This window comes from Phocoena phocoena, chromosome 3, assembly GCF_963924675.1.
Source record: "Phocoena phocoena chromosome 3, mPhoPho1.1, whole genome shotgun sequence".
Taxonomy (NCBI): domain Eukaryota; kingdom Metazoa; phylum Chordata; class Mammalia; order Artiodactyla; family Phocoenidae; genus Phocoena; species Phocoena phocoena.
Window position 1 is genome coordinate 168,128,853 of NC_089221.1, and position 16,867 is coordinate 168,145,719.

Below are 16,867 nucleotides of genomic sequence, written 5' to 3' on the forward strand. Positions count from 1 at the left end.
TAAACATTTATACAATCTGTAGTTTTCTCTATGAAAACATAAGTTGTGTGGAAATTTTAGCATATAGAAACGTCCATAACTATTTTTGTAGAAGGCATCCATACTGAGTGAAAAAGGAAACATTAAATTTTTGATAGAAAGTACAAACAGCACCCCCATTCACAAATGTATTAAATTTTTTCATATAGTATTTCATATTATTCAATAGTGTCTAATATTGTCAATAGCCCCAAACTCTTGTGTTTGTGTGGAGAGATTTGGGAATCTCTCCAATGCCTCTGATCTGAGATGGAGTGTGTCCTCTCGATTGGGTTGTCTCCTGATTGGGTTGTCCACTCTCTTCCCCTATAAAAGGGGTAATCAGAGGCAGAAGTCACTGAACTTTCCAGCAAGACACAGGCTGTCTGCATCTCAAGGGTGGGTCCAAAGACAGCTCTCGGAAGATGGGGGAACCTGAATGGACCAGTTTTCCAAGCCAGCCTCTTCTGGTGAGTGTGGAATCCATACTGATGGCAAGAGTGTACATTAGAATGCTTTTTTCTTCTGTAAAATCTAATTTAGCAGAATTTAGCTCTAAAAACAAGAAGGTATGTCATTGAAAGTTATTTCCCAGGTATTAATGTTTCTTAAGAAACAGTCAAGATTGTGTATATTTTTGTATATGAAGTTTTTTTGGATAATAGATGAAATGTGTGTGTGTGTGTGTGTGTGTGTGTGTGTTTTAACCAAAATCACTAGGTAGTGGAAGTAGTATTTGGCCCTAGAGTGTTTAAATCGTTCTCCTCTATGGACAATTATTTGCCCACAATGTGTTTGGTCTTTTTTTCTTCTTCTTCTTCTTTTTTTTTTTTTTTTTGCGGTACGCGGGCCTCTCACTGTTGTGGCCTCTCCTGTTGCGGAGCACAGGCTCCGGACGCGCAGGCCCAGTGGCCATGGCTCACGGGCCCAGCCGTTCCGCGGCATGTGGGATCTTCCCGGACCGGGGCACGAACCCGTGTCTACTGCATCGGCAGGCGGACTCTCAACCACTGCGCCACCAGGGAAGCCCCTTTTTTTCTTCTTTTTAAAAAAATTCTGTTCTCTGCTTCAAATAGGGCTCTCCAGTTTCTTTGTCATCCATCATTGTAGTTAATTTCTTTTTCCTACTCTCCCTTCTCACTTCTATTCCTCCCTATTCCGCTCCTTCCCTCTCTGTCTTTGTGTTGGCCTTGCTGTAGATCATAGCACCTAATTATACCTAACGCTATTACTAGACATTCCTTAGTCTATAACCCTTTTCTCTCACCAAGATTAAAATAATCTAGGACAATGACTTTGTTAAGTTAAATTCCGAGTAGTGTGTTTTAGTACACAACTTGGCATATAACAGCTGCTCTATAAATAGGCAGATCATTTTTCTATCAAACATTTTTCTATCAAGCATTTTTCTATCAAACATTTCATTACACTTTGAGTAATGAAAGGGGTAGTATTAATTATAATGTCAGGACAACAGGAATAAAGTGAGTTTTATGTTTTCCCTTTAAAAAAATATCTTCGAAGACAGAAGTGTGAGATTTAAAAGGAAAGGTGCACTGATTAGGTTCACAGTTTAAACAGATTATTGTGAGGAGACTTAGAATGGATCACAGAGAGAAAGGATTGAAATCTTTGATTGCAGTCCACCACAAAACAGACTAACTCATTTTATCATTGTAGTTGTGTGCATTTATTAGAAAAATTTGGAAAGTAGTTTTTGGAGTTTGCATAACTTCTCTTCAAAAAAGATATCTGAGCACCTTGGAAAGCCAAAGCACTAAATGACTATATCAGTGGAAACATTAAAATTCTTATTATCCTCTCTTCATTGAGTACCCAACTTAGTGAGAAAAGCAATCTCAAATAAGTAGATAATAGTCCACTTAAAATTTACACAGAGAAAATGTAAGATTAATTTTGATATGGGAACAGGATAGGTTATTCTGTGGCATTTTGTAGGTCAAATGAAAGGTGCTCAAGAATTATTCAAAAGTTGGGAATCTTCAGGTAGATTCAGGAGGGCAAATGGACGGCTAATTTGTATAAGAATGTGGGGTGGTAGGGCGTCCAGAATGCCATTCAGGGGCAAATGAGATATTACTTCCAACAAGTGAGTTTGTGGAGACATTGAGATAAGGATGAACTATTTGGGGAATTGGCTGGTTCAACTTGGGACCTGGTCACAGTGAGTTGAGTCATGGATATTATCACTGATCTGGTGGGTAGGCAGATGGATATTTGGGTCTTAGAGTTGAAGCCAGATCGGTGAATCTGTGAGCATTTCTAGTTCATTAATGCTATTTTTTTTTTTTTTTTTTTTTTTTTTTTGCGCTACGCGGGCCTCCCACTGTTGCGGAGCACAGGCTCCGGACGCGCAGGCTCAGCCGCTCCACGGCATGTGGGATCTTCCCAGACCGGGGCACGAACCCGTGTCCCCTGCATCGGCAGGCAGACTCTCAACCACTGCGCCACCAGGGAAACCCCATTAATGCTATTTGAAGGCAGGGGAATGGATGGGATTTCCTAGAAGAAGGCTTGGATATAGAACAGATGTGAGAGCAGGACCGACTTCTAAGAAGCATCAATTGTTGTGTTGAGATAGTAGAGAGAGGGTAGGAGGAGGGGAAGGATGGGAGTCAGGGAGTAAACATTGTTATTTACAGGGCTTCCCTGGTGGCGCAGTGGTTGAGAGTCCGCCTGCCGATGCAGAGGACACAGGTTCGTGCCCCGGTCCGGGAGGATCCCACGGGCCGCGGAGCGGCTGGGCCCGTGAGCCATGGCCGCTGAGCCTGCACGCCCGGAGCCTGTGCTCCTCAATGGGAGAGGCCACAACAGTGAGATGCCCGCGTACCGAAAAAAAAAAATGTTATTTACAGTGGAAAAAAGGAACTTTATGATGAGAATGTGACCTTTCTAAGTTATGTTATGAGCAGGAGAATATTTGAGTGAAGATGGGACTTGGGTTTGAAAGAAAAGTATCGGAGTGTTGAGAGGTACATGATCTCACTGAAGATGAGGCACTAAAGAACTATGAAAACTAGGTGATTGCATGTCTTAAAGCAAAGTAAAAAAGAGATATCAAAAAGTTTAATGTCTTGGTATTCAAAGAAACCTGTGATCTCTTTGTCCAGATAATGTTGGATTAGGGGGTACCAGCATGTGCGGAGTTGACAGTGACAGGGGTGGTAAGAGGAAAACATCCTCAAAGGAGGATGGAGGAGGGGAAAGTCTGGAATTGGTACTGGGCAATGACCTGGAGCTTTCTGTCCTTGACTCCTATCTGTTTGATGTCCCAGACTTCAGCTCTCAATGCGTGGTGCCGGTACTAGCAGCATCAGCGTCAGTTGGAATCACCTAGAAACGCAATTTCTTGTCCCCCACCCCAGACTGACTTGCATTGAGATCCGGAAATCTGAGTTCTAACAACCCTCTGAAAGACTGTGACGCAGAGTAAATTGAGATTCATTTCTCTAGGGAGACAGGAGAGTGGCTATCCAAACGAGCTGAGGACATTCTCCATGACTGGCAGTGGTTTCCTCCCCCACTTTATTCAAATGTTACATTTCGTTTTGTTTTCACAGGGGAAGCTCCAAAGAAATATGATGCCTGAGACGTTGGAGAAGAGAAGACAAGACCATTTAGCCAAGGCCAGGCAGAGACATCGTGACGGAACTGCACTTCCTATGAGGCTGACCAGCTGCATTTTCAAGAGGCAAGTCACAAAGATAACTTCTCATCCTGACAATGCAGTCAGGCGCCGTCGATGCGAGGGGACCTTGGAGAAGCCCCAGCAAGCCTGTGCATTCAGAAGACTGCAGGGGCTCCAGGTCTACAGCCCTGAAGGAGAACCTTTCAGCACGTTGGACAGCACAATTATTTTCAGAGTAATTGCCCTGCGTGGCGCAGGTGAATCCCTGGGCCGTGCTGGTGCCGGGTCTCTGCACACCAGCCCTGAAGCCATCACTGCCCAGTGTTCAGACGGGGCAGAGATGATCCCGGGATTGGATCTCTTCCTCCCACAGACCCTCTGCAGGCAACGAGTAACCTATGCAGATATTCGCCGACAGGCTCGGAAAGTGAAAAGAGCGAGGGAGAGACTGGGTATGGCCTTGAGGGCAGACAGGCTTGCCAGGGAGACAGAGAGAACCAGGAGCCCTGAGAACTAGGTGAAAAATGGACAAGACTGTGCTGAAGAAGCCGAGTGCTGAGGCCCCTGGGAAGTGGTTCACTGCATGACAGCCCTCCGTTCTACTTGCCTCTTTAAGTGTCAACCATGTTTCTGGACTGAGATGCTTTGTTAGATTAACATTGTACTCTATTAAACTCTCGTTAGACAAAAACGATAAGAGTAAACGTTTTTGTGAGTGAGAGATTGGGTTTCATGTGACAAGAAAAATGATTTTTCCTTACCTTTGTACACTTCAATCTCTGTCAGGATTTCTCTATTGAATTCTACAGAGGTAATGTAGTCTGGGGGGATTATTTAATGTTTTTTGTTATAATATTTTCTTACCTTGCTTACACCTAGGCAAAAAATGATACCTCCTGTAGAGATTATTTTTTATTACTAATGCTATAAAATTTTATTAAGCTTGCTTTTTACTTCTCATTTTAACATCTTTCTTTTGTCATTGTGTCAAATGCTAAATCAGACATGACTTTTTTTTTTAACATCTTTATTGGGGTATAATTGCTTTACAATGGTGTGTTAGTTTCTGCTGTACAACAAAGTGAATCAGCCCTACGCATACGTATATCCCCATATCCCCTCCCTGTTGCATCTCCCTCCCACCCTCCCTATCCCACCTCTCTAGGTGGACACAAAGCACCAAGCTGATCTCCCTGCGCTATGCGGCTGCTTCCCACTAGCTATCTATTTTACGTTTGGTAGTGTATATATGTCCATGCCACTCTCTCACTTTGTCTCAGCTTCCCCTTCCCCTTCCCCATATCCTCAAGTCCATTCTCTAGTAGGTCTGTGTCTTTATTCCCATCTTGCCCCTAGGTTCTTCATGAACAATTTTTTGTTTGTTTGTTTGTTTTAGATTCTATATATATGTGTTAGCATACGGTATTTGTTTTTCTCTTTCTGACTTACTTCACTCTGTATGACAGACTCTAGGTCCATCCACAAATAACTCAATTTCGTTTCTTTTTATGGCTGAGTAATATTCCATTGTATATATGTGCCACATCTTCTTTATCCATTCATCTGTCGATGGACACTTAGGTTGCTTCCATGTCCTGGCTGTTGTAAATAGACCTGCAATGAACATTTTGGTACATGACACCTTTTTTTTTTTTTTTTTTTTGCGTTACGCGGGCCTCTCACTGTTGTGGCCTCTCCCGTTGCGGAGCACAGGCTTCGGACATGCAGGTTCAGCGACCATGGCTCACGGGCCCAGCCACTCCGCGGCATGTGGGATCTTCCCGGACCGGGATACCAACCCGTGTCCCCTGAATCGGCAGGCGGACTCTCAACCACTGCGCCACCAGGGAAGCCCCATGACGCTTTTTGAATTATGGTTTTCTCAGGGTATATGCCCAGTAATGGGATTGCTGGGTCGTATGGTAGTTCTATTTTTAGTTTTTTAAGGAACCTCCATACTGTTCTCCATAGTGGCTGTATCAACTTACATTCCCACCAACAGTGCAAAGGGTTCCCTTTTCTCCACACCCTCTCCAGCATTTATTCTTTCTAGATTTTTTGATGATGGCCATTCTGACCAGCGTGAGATGATATCTCATTGCAGTTTTGATTTGCATTTCTCTAATGATTAATGATGTTGAGCATTCTTTCATGTGTTTTTTGGCAATCTGTATATATTCTTTGGAGAAATGTCTATTTAGGTCTTCTGCCCATTTTTGGATTGGATTGTTTGGTTTTTTGATATTAAGCTGCATGAGCTGCTTGTAAATTTTGGAGATTAACCCTTTGTCAGTTGTTTCATTTGCAAACATTTTTACATACTCTTTTTTTTTTTTTTACATACTCTTTTTAAATGTACTTTTTAAAGGTTCATTTTTTTTCCTAGAACTTGATTTTGAAAATATTATTGATGAGTTGGCTTCTAGTAAAACAAAGAAAGTAAAATTTCCATAAATTCTGGTTGTTATAAATAAGATATTTAAATTTAAAATAATATTTTACATCCTAATATCCTTACATTTCAACTTTTCAATTTTTTTCAACTACTTTAATGATCAGAGATGGGAAGGCACATTGTCACTGGTCAATAAATATTACTTGACTGGATGGATTTGTATTTTGCGGTGGAAGGACGCCATAAATTATTTGGATTGTAAGAAGACAATGTTATTGCACTTTATGGGATTTAAGAACTATGCAGGTTTTATCCTGTGTCTTTTCTCCCTCTAGTGGAGGCATATGAGACATGGGGGTGAAGAAATACACCAAGCTTGATGTTTATAGTAAGAAAAAATCCTAGTGTGGAGATCACAACTTTACCCACTTACTTTAGAAATATAGGATTCCTGAAGGTGACTGTATTTTAGACCAACACGTAACACTGTTGCAGAAACAGATAAAGCCTTGCACAGATCTTCTTCAGAAAGAACTTTAATTCAACCATTATAGATTTATAGGTCCTAATAACTAAGAGGAAATGGAGATCCAACCTTTCTCTTTGTCTATTTCAAGTTGTTGTAATCAAATGCAAAATGTTGACAACCCATTGGCTACTGTGTCAGATGGGGCAATTGTCACAAGTAATGTTTCATAGCAAACCACCCATGAAACTAAGTGTCTGAAAAAAATGAGGTTTCATTGTTGCTGCTGAGTCTGTGGGTTGGCTGGGGCAGTGTGCTGATCTTGGCTGGGCTCACTCATATGACCACAGTCAGCTACAAGCTGGCTAAGTGGCTGATTATGGAAAACCTCAGCTGGTATAATAGGACTACTAAACTCTCTTCCATATGTTTCTCACATATGTCCAGCAGTTTATCCTGGGCATATTCTCATGGCAGAGGCAGGTATGCCAAATCAAGTAAGATTAACCATGTAAAGGGAAAAAAGGATGGCACACTCACTTTTGAAACCTCTGAGTCACACTTGCTAATATTCCTTTGGCCAAAGCAAGTCTCAAAGCCAAGTCTGAGTCAGAGTGGGAAGGAGTTACAAAGTTGCAGGGAAGGGGTGTGGAGACATGGAGACCCGTCTTGAGGCCACTGATGCAATCAATCTACCTATATTGGCTAAATGTAAGAGCTGTGCTATCTCATTTCAATATCCCTTAGAACTGTCACCGCTGTACTGCACACTCTGGATAAGCCAAGCATTGAAGACCCACCCATCAAAAATGAACCCTCGTTTGTAAACATGTGTCAACCCCCTCCCAAGTTGTGGCTGCCACAAATGAAAAAAACCAAGCCTCTGACAACCAAGTTTAATGTTGCTATCAAATTTTCCAACACATGATTATTACTGAGCCAATTGAATCCTAAGTGGTAAGTTGATTCAAAGTAAATATTTAGTCTCTTCTCTGTGTCCCCAAGAATTCCTGAGGTCAAAGGAAGAGAAGGCAAGGGGCCAGGGATCTGGAAGAGGAGCTCTGTTATCAAGAGCTCAAAGCCCAGCTCAGCCACCTACAGCTGTGTAATGCTGAGAAAGGTACTTAAGCTCTCTGGGTCTCAGCTTAAAAAGGAGAGAATTCATTCATTCCCTCATTCATTCAACGTATTTATGGAGAACCTACTAAATACAATTCTCTGTACAGATGGAGTTCAGAGTTTGTTGGAGACACCCCCCCCCAAAAAAAAGGGAAATTATAGTACAGGGCTAGAAAGCATGAAGTTGTGCAAAAAGAATTAATAAACAGAAAGCTAAAGTAAATAGATTTGGGAGGTTAAAAAAGGGAGTTCTCAAGTCCTGTGTTGATAGCAGAGCCCAAGAAAAAGAAAGACTTCTCTTCTTTCCTGGCAAGGACTCAGCCAGTAAAAGCCTTGGACTCTTTGTTTACTATAGCCCTCTTAACTTCCTTTTCCTCTCTTTAAAAGAGTTCTCTTTCCCTTGCTGTACAGGAACTTGCATGTGGCTCACTACACGTTGCATATTGCAGACCCTGAATTGCAATTCTCGACTGATACCAAATAAACCCATTTTTGCTGGAGAAATATCTGGCAGTCTATTTGTTTCAGCTCAACAAAGCCTTAGGAGACACACAGAGATGATATCTAATCCTACTTCAAGAGATTCAAAGAATAATATAATATGGTAAATCAACTATACTTCACTTTTTTAAAAAAGAGAGATTCAAAGAATATTTCCTAGTGGAAGGGATGACTAAGCTGAGACTCAAAGAGAGGATAACAATGAATCAGATTTTGAGGAAAAATGTCATAGGAAGAGGGAATGGCAGGTGTAAAGTCCCAAAATAAATGTTTCCTTTCTGGCTTTAAAGACAAGCTGAGCTATCAGCATGGAAAACAGAAGAATATTCTAGAATATTCTAGAACATTCATGAGTACAACACAAATCCGCTGAGGATCTCATTAAAATGCAGGCTGTCTGTGCTCTAAAGCCCGCGAACCACAACTACTGAGCCCACACGCCACAACTACTGAAGCCCACGTGCCCTAGAGCCCACGTGCTGCAACTACTGAGTCCATGTGCTGCAACTACTGAAGCCCGCATGCCTAGAGCCCATGCTCCACAACAAGAGAAGCCACCGCAAAGAGAAGCCTGTGCACCACAACGAAAAGTAGCCCCCACTCACCGCAACAAGAGAAAGGCCGTGCACAGCAATGAAGACCCAACGCAGCCAAAAAGTACATAAATAAAACAAAATAAAAAAAAAAATGCAGGCTCTGGTTCAGCAGATCTGGGGTGGCACCTGATGTTCTACTTTTCTAACAAGGTGAGGCTGATTCTTCTGGTCCACAGACTACACTTTGATTAGGGAGCTATTAAAGTGGCCACAGAGGGGAGATCTACATGTTGAATTTTCACTTCCTTCTTTTTTTTTCAATTGAAGTATAGTTGACTTACAGTATTATGCTACTTTCAGGTGTAGAGCATGGTAATTTGATATTTTTATAGATTATACTCCATATAAAGTTATCATAAAATATTGACTATATTCACTCTGCTGAACCTTACATTTTTGTCACTTATTTATTTTACACCTAGAAGTTTGTACCTCTTAATTCCCTTTGACTGCTCCTACTTACCAACATAACTCTTTTAAGTGTTTCTGCCTATAAGTGTGTGTGCTTTATTTATCCCCTGAGGCTCTCCTTACAATTTTACTGACCATTTCTATAAAAGCAGGAGGGTTCTTTGTTGAAAGGGAAGGCAGTCAGTCAGAAGACACATCATTTATTGAGGGCTACTCTCTGTGTCAAGCATGTGATAGATGCTGGAGAAGCACTCTTGAAGCCACACATCAATGGACTTAGGACAAAACAAAATGGTAGCCAGAAGTTCTTGGTCCCGCCATTGCACTGCGATCTGTTATCTCTGCAAAACTCTGGAAAGTCAAAGAGTTGCAGAACACAGAAGATAAAATGGTAAGCTGGAACAGGAACTCTTGTTTCTCAGCAGGGCGTGAAGCCATGGGAAGACCATCCCACATATCCGTCCATGATCCGAATTTCCCAGAAAGTTCTGGTGCTGGCAAGATCCTGCATTTCCATATTAAGCCGAGAAGAAAAGATTTCAGAGAAGGCTCCTGCAGGCACCTGCTTTCCTGAAATGTTGTTTCATAGTGTATTTGAAAGCAAGAAAGGACTTTAACCCTGTGAGAGAAATTAGAATCAGAAACAGTGGCAGGATTAGTACAAATGTGGGTCCAGGGATCAGATCTATGTGGGCATGGGTCTTATAAATACAGACAGAGATAAATATGGCAATAAAAACTATAAGGATAAACATTTAAATGTTAACAGTGATTACGCCTAGTGTGGCAGGCACTGTTGGCAGACTCAAAAGCTATTCTCAACCTCTTTACTATTGATATTCCCATTCCAGAAGCTAGAAAGCAGAATACTTGTTTTTTCAAATTCCTTTGTAACTATGAGTAGTCATGTGATGCAGTTCTGACCAATTAGGTGAAAGGGAAATCTGCTAAGGGGCTTCTGGAAAAGCTTTTGTTTCCTGTTAAAGGGAGAAGGTTGAAAGGAGAGTTTACCACTCTGCCCCATCCCTCTCCTTCCTGCCTTGAACGTGGTCACAATGTCTGGAGCTATGGCAGCCATCTTGCAACCATGAAAATAATTGACAAAAAGTCAACATGCTGTCAGTGGAAAGGAAATCTAGGGAGAGCTTAGATCCTTAACAATACCACTAAGCAACAGAACCAATACCAGCAACACCTAACTCTGGACTTCTATTCTTGCAAGAAAAAGAATTTCATATTTATTTAAGCCACTGGATCTTAGTTACTTGTGCTTGGAATACATCAGTGAAAAAAAAATAAGACCTTCTAGTGGGGGATGGAAGACCATAAAAATTAAATGAGATGAATAAGGAAATTATAGTGTTAGAAAGTGGACAGCATGGAAAAGAAAATCAAGGCAAGGTGCGTGGAGGAAGCATGAACACCAGGGTAGGGGAATAGGAGGCTGCACAAAATACAGTTGTCAGAGGAAATTTCATTGATAAGAAATGACTGGAACAAAGATTTGAAGGATGTGAGGGAAGTGAGGGAGTTGTCCATGCAGGTATCAGGACAAAAACATTCAAGGCATTCAAGGCATTCAGTTCAAGGTTCCTAAGGAGGAAATGAGCCTGTCATGTTTGAAGAATCTTGAGCAGGCCAGTGAGGGTGGAGCAGAGTGAAGCGAGAGGTCAATTAATAGAAGACAAGGTCAAAAAGGAAAAGAGAGTCAGATTAGACAAGGCCTTGTGGGCCACCAGGAGGGCTTTGACTTTTACTCTAAGGTGGGAGCCATGGAGTGTTGTAGGCAGAGAAGGAATGTGACCTGACTCAGGGGTTCACGAGTGCCCTCTGGCTGCTGTAGGGAGAATAGACCAAAGGTAGGGCAGGGAAAAGGTAAGAGAGGCAGCAGAAGAACCCTTTTGTGGCTATTTCCATCATCCTGGCTAGAGACTTGGACTTGGACCACAGTGGAAGGAATGAAGGGAAAGAGAAGCGATCAGACTCTGGATCCATTTTGAGAAAAAGTCATCAGGATTTGCTGATGAATCAGAGATGGAAGAGAGTGAGAAGAAAAGCAGAGTCAAGGTTAACTTCACACCTTCACTCCCGAGCAATAGAAAAATAGAGGACCCTATGTGGAAATGAGAGGCAGGGGAATCAGAAGCTCATCTGGAACGTGTTACATCTGCGACATCTATCAGACATCTAAGTGGGGGCATTTGGAAGGTGGCAGGTCATATGAGTCTAGAATTCAGGAGAGGGGGCTAAACTGCAAATTATTTATAATTTGGGGGTCATTGCTAATAGATGGCGTTTGTAGCCATAAGATTGGATGAGATCCATTGTGTAGAGGAAAATGTGCGCTTCGAACAAAAATGATGCATTGTTAGAGGATACCCCTTTGGGTATTATCTGATCTATGGTGGAGCTATTTTACAATTCTGTAAATTTTAAATAACTGACGGTGATGGAAAATAATTTCATGGAAAAATCTGTTTTTCCTTTACTTGCACTCTCATTTCAATATTATTGAGATTATATATGTATTTAATTCACATATATTAATACATCAGTAATACACATATATGAATTTTAAATATATGATACTAATAATTATATATGTCTGTATATTTATAATTATATGTATGATTATATTATATAATATTAATAATTATATATAATGCCTTTATATTTATAATTATGTATAAAATACAATTATGTATAATTATGTATAATTTATAGATATTATATAGGAAATGTATATATAATATGTATATTATATAATATAAAATTTATATATTGTAATGTGAATAATTATATATAATGTCTGTATATTTACAATTATATGTATAATTATATAATATATAATTATATGTTCTATATATTACATATAATTATCAATGAGGAAACCAGGCAGATGTTATAATTGGTTCAAAAGAGAACACAAAGAACATACATATATATAAAGTAGTAATATTATGGATTATGTATACATTGTGAACACTGTGTACATTATATGTGTGCTATGTATTATGTGTACATTATATACATTGTACACATTATATGTATGGTGTAATACACACACACGTCTGTTCTTTGCGTTCTCTTGTGAACCAGTTATAACACCTGCCGCTTCCCTCACTGATTAATGAGCAGAATAAAATCCTTGACAGATGCTTATTTTATATCTGTGAGTCATGACTTTGTCTCTTTTAGTCTGCATAGCTACTGAGGGGCAGAGCTGGCATTTAAACCCAGGCAGTCTGGCTCCCAAACCCCCACCCTTGAACCCCAAACTTTATCAAATGAGTTAATACCCGTGTACGTGTTTAGTTCACAGTAGGTACTCAACATACGGTGCTGTCTAGTATTGCTAAGAAGCAGACTTTCTGTCTGACCAGAACCTGCGTACAACATGCAGACTCTCACCGTTTTGGAAGTGGAGGGAACGGATGACAGTACCATCCCTGAGGTCTCAGACTGGGGGCTGGGTTTGATCTTCCTGGTCATGCATCTTCTGTATTCTTCCCGTACCTGAAGGTGGAGACACATCACGGGGAGTTGAATCACTCTTAGATGCAGGGCCATGTGTGGGCAGAGGCATGAGCCCTGGAAGGAAGGGGACTGGGAAGGCGGCAGCTACCTACCTGGCGGTTGAGCAGACAATGAATGAGAAAGATGAAGGCTCCTTGCAGGCTGTTGATGATGGTGAACAAGTAAGCCATGATATTGGCCATGGGTCCAATCTGGAAAATGCCCAACACCCAGGAACACCCCAAGATGAAGATCTGAGCAAAGGCTTTGAATGTCAGTAACCTGGAGGGGAAGATTTGCAGAGGATAAGGTTCTAGGAGGTGGCTGTTGTCCTCATGGGCCACCACTCTCCCAGGTTTAGCCTGAGGCTGCCACCATGTGACCCGTCACCTGGGTGAGAATAAATGTGGAACAGAGGCTCCAAGCCTAGAGGTAGGAAAATCAAATCCTACAGACATTGAAAAGGCAATTGGCCTACAGATACACGTGGACACAAAGATGTGTGGACACATGTATTTAATGCAATATTGTCTGTAGTAATAAAAGGCTAGAAGGCACTATTTACAATAGACAAGACATGGAAACAACCTAAATGTCCATCAACAGGGAAAGAAGATGTGGTTTGTGTGTATATATATATATATATATATATATATATATCTCACATATATGTTGTATATATATGTATATATGTCTGTATATACGTGTACATTTCTATGTATATATATATATACACACACAAAGGAATATTTACTCAACCATTAAAAAGAATGAAATAATGCCATTTTTATCACACTAAGTATGATAAAGTATGTAAGTCAGAAAGAGAAAGACAAATACCATATGATATCACTTACATGTGGAATCTAAAATACGACACAGATGAACTTATCTACAAAACAGAAATAGAGTCACAGACATAGAGAACAGACATGTGGTTGCCAAAGCAGAGGGAGGGGGAGGGATGGATTTGGGGTTTGGGATTAGCAGATGCAAACTATTATATATAGAATGGATAAACAACAAGGTCCTACTGTATACCACAGGGAACTATATTCAATATCCTGTGATAAACCACAATGTAAAAGAATATGAAAAAAGAATATATATATAAAGCTAAGTCACTTTGCTGTACAGCAGAAATTAATACAACATTGTAAATCAACCGTACTTCAATAAAAAATTTTTTAAAGGCTAGAAGGACCTACCTGTCCAAGAATTTGGGACCCATCAAGTGAACCGTGAAGCCATCATATGAAATACTATGAAGCTTTCCTTTTTATTGGAGGCAAAACTCACATACCATAAGATTAACCAACTCAGTGGCATTGAGCTCAATGTACAAACATCATCGCCATCCAGTTCCAAAACATTTTTATCACCCCAAAAGTAAACTATGTACCTATCAAGGAGCCATTCCCTATTTACTTATCCCGCAACTAAAACAACCCAAATGTCCACCAACAGATGGATGGATGCACACAATGTGGTCCATCCATATACTGGAATATTATTCAGTCATAAAAAGTAATGAAGCACTGACGCTCGCTACAACGTGGATGAACGTTGAAAACGTGCTGCTCAGTGAGAGAAGCCAGACACAAAAGGCCACATAGTGTATGATTCAATTGATAAGAAATGTCCAGAATAGACAAATCTATAGAGATAAAGAGTAGATTATAAAAACTTTTTTTTTTTTTTTGCGGTACGCGGGCCTCTCACTGTTGTGGCGTCTCCCGTTGCGAAGCACAGGCTCCGGACGCGCAGGCTCAGCGGCCGTGGCTCACGGGCCCAGCCGCTTCGCGGCATGTGGGATCTTCCCAGACCGGGGCACGAACCCGTGTGCCCCGCATCGGCAGGCGGACTCTCAACCACTGCGCCACCAGGGAAGCCCCTTGTTAGTTGTTTTTAATCTTAAGTATTGATATGATGTAAGCTACATAATATGTGGAAAACACAAAGTGCAGAATAATACGTACAGTATCCTATCATTTATGTAATGGGTATATAAGTATAGAATATTCTGGAAGGAAGGTCAACTTAAGTGATAATGGCTGCTTAGGGTAGGAGGGATCTGGGGACCCAGGGGGTCAGGGGAGAGATAGAGAATGACTTTATATGTGTTCCCTTTTTCACTACTTAATTTTTCTTACCATTGTATGTATTAACTTTGTTTTAACTTTTTGCACTAACTTTTAAAAAATAACTTTAAAAAAATATTCAAGAGGAGTGAGGGATTGGACACTGACAGGAAAATAAGTAAAGGACGTTATCAGTTTACTGCTGATAAAAGCTAGACAATGTCTGGTTTGAGTAGGTTCTTAAAATGAACTTTAGTTGAATGATGAAGTTAAGAAAACAAATGGCCTATAAGAATATGAAAAAATCCCACATCTGTAAGATAAAATACGTATATATGAAACTAAAATAATGAGATTGTAAATTTCATATATTAATTCAGGAAAACAATAAAAATGATAAACACTAGTTTAGTGCAGGTAAACAAGCACTATTGCAAATGGAAACATTTTCTGGAAAACGATTTCCAATATATACTAACAGTGTTACAATGCAACCTACTCTGACTTGGGCAATTTCATGCCTATTATTGTATTTTTTTTGTATTTTATTTAATTTATATTTTTATACAGCAGATTCTTATTAGTTATCTATTTTATGCATATCAGTGTATGCATGTCAATCCCAATCTCCCAATTCATCCCACCACCATCCCCCCTCCCACTTTCCACCCTTGGTGTCCATATGTTTGTTCTCTACATCTGTGTCTCTATTTCTGCCTTGCAAACTGGTTCATCTGTACCATTTTTCTAGATTCCACATATATGCATTAATATACGATATTTGTTTTTCTCTTTCTGACTTACTTCACTCTGACAATCTCTAGATCCATCCACATCTCTACAAATTACCCAGTTTCATTCTTTTTTATGGCTGGGTAATATTCCATTGTATATATGTACCACATCTTCTTTATCCATTCATCTGTCGATGGACATTTAGGTTGTTTCCATGACCTGGCTATTGTAAATAGTGCTGCAATGAACATTGGGGTGCATGTGTCTTTTTGAATTATGGTCTTCTCTGGGTATATGTCCAGTAGTGGGATTGCTGGGTCGTATGGTACTTCTATTTTTAGTTTTGTAAGGGACCTCCATACTGTTCTCCATACTATTATTGTATTTAATAACAACAGATGTGTAAGAAGATTTGCCTACAAGGGTATTTCAAGATAGGATGGTTTATAATAGTAAAAAAAAAAAAGAAACAACTTAAATGTCCATAAATAAGGGATGATTTAAATAAATTGTGCTAGGTCTTTACACTGAAACACTATATATAAAAAAAAGATATTGTCAACAATTTCTAATTAAATAGAAAAATATTCATTACATGTTGTTAAGAGAAAAATGGTTATAAAAATAAAATAGTATGATTCTGGTTTTGTAAATATGTACATATAAGTATGCACAGTAGAAGAATTAGAGAATATATTAATAGTTCTAATACAGGAAACACTCACTCCTCCTAGGAACTGTACTAAATGCTTCATAAGCCACATGAAATGGGCAGTGTTAGCATCCCCGTTCTACAGATGAGGAAACTGAGTTTCAGAGAGGTTATGTAACTTGCCTAAGGTCACACAGCTTTTAAGTGGCAGTGCTGAGGTTTGAGACAGCCTGATCCAGACACTGTGCTATTCCATTTGGGGCACAGGACCAGGCTTACAAAAGGTACTCAGTGAACATTTGGGGAAAGAAGGAAAGGAGACTAGAAGAGGAGGGGAAAGGAAGGATGGACGGTACCTGGTGTCTTTGAGCTTGGAGACTTCAGTACTGACGCTAGAAATCTGCTGCCTCAGGATCCACAGTGTCCCAGTCAGGAGGATGGAATTGATCTACAGAGTCAAGCAGAAGGGATGGAGAGACTGGATATACAAAAGGATAATGGCCAGACCATCTATAAAAATAGAACTCTGACCCACAGTCTACAGTAACCACTGCAGGAAGCCACACAATAACTGACCCCAAATGACCAGGACTTGACTAATAATTGACAGCCTCCCTCATTTCTGCCCCTGCTTTCAATTTAGGGCCAAAAGGAGAAAGCCAGTACGTAACCCTAACCAATCACATAGAATGCCTTGCTTTCAGTTAGCCTACCCATAGGGTCCCCAT

General features: G+C 40.3%; 2 protein-coding genes across 2 annotated transcripts in view; one reads left to right on the plus strand and one right to left on the minus strand.

Moving 5' to 3' along the window:
• Window positions 1-443: 443 nt before the first annotated feature.
• LOC136120429 (methyl-CpG-binding domain protein 3-like 2B) lies at window positions 444-4,184 on the plus strand. The gene is made up of 2 exons (XM_065873838.1): window positions 444-488; window positions 3,600-4,184. The coding sequence occupies exons 1-2, from the start codon at window positions 444-446 to the stop codon at window positions 4,182-4,184; spliced, it is 630 nt and encodes a 209-aa protein (XP_065729910.1).
• A 5,158-nt stretch (window positions 4,185-9,342) lies between these two features.
• ADGRE1 (adhesion G protein-coupled receptor E1) overlaps window positions 9,343-16,867 on the minus strand; it is a 32,589-nt gene continuing 25,064 nt past the window's right edge. Inside the window, exons 14-17 of the mRNA XM_065873746.1 lie at window positions 16,496-16,587; window positions 12,785-12,953; window positions 12,567-12,671; window positions 9,343-9,774 (exon numbers count right to left, since the gene is read on the minus strand). Coding sequence (XP_065729818.1) covers window positions 9,769-9,774; window positions 12,567-12,671; window positions 12,785-12,953; window positions 16,496-16,587 — 372 coding nt within the window. The 3' untranslated portion in view covers window positions 9,343-9,768. The remainder of the gene's footprint in view (window positions 9,775-12,566; window positions 12,672-12,784; window positions 12,954-16,495; window positions 16,588-16,867) is intronic.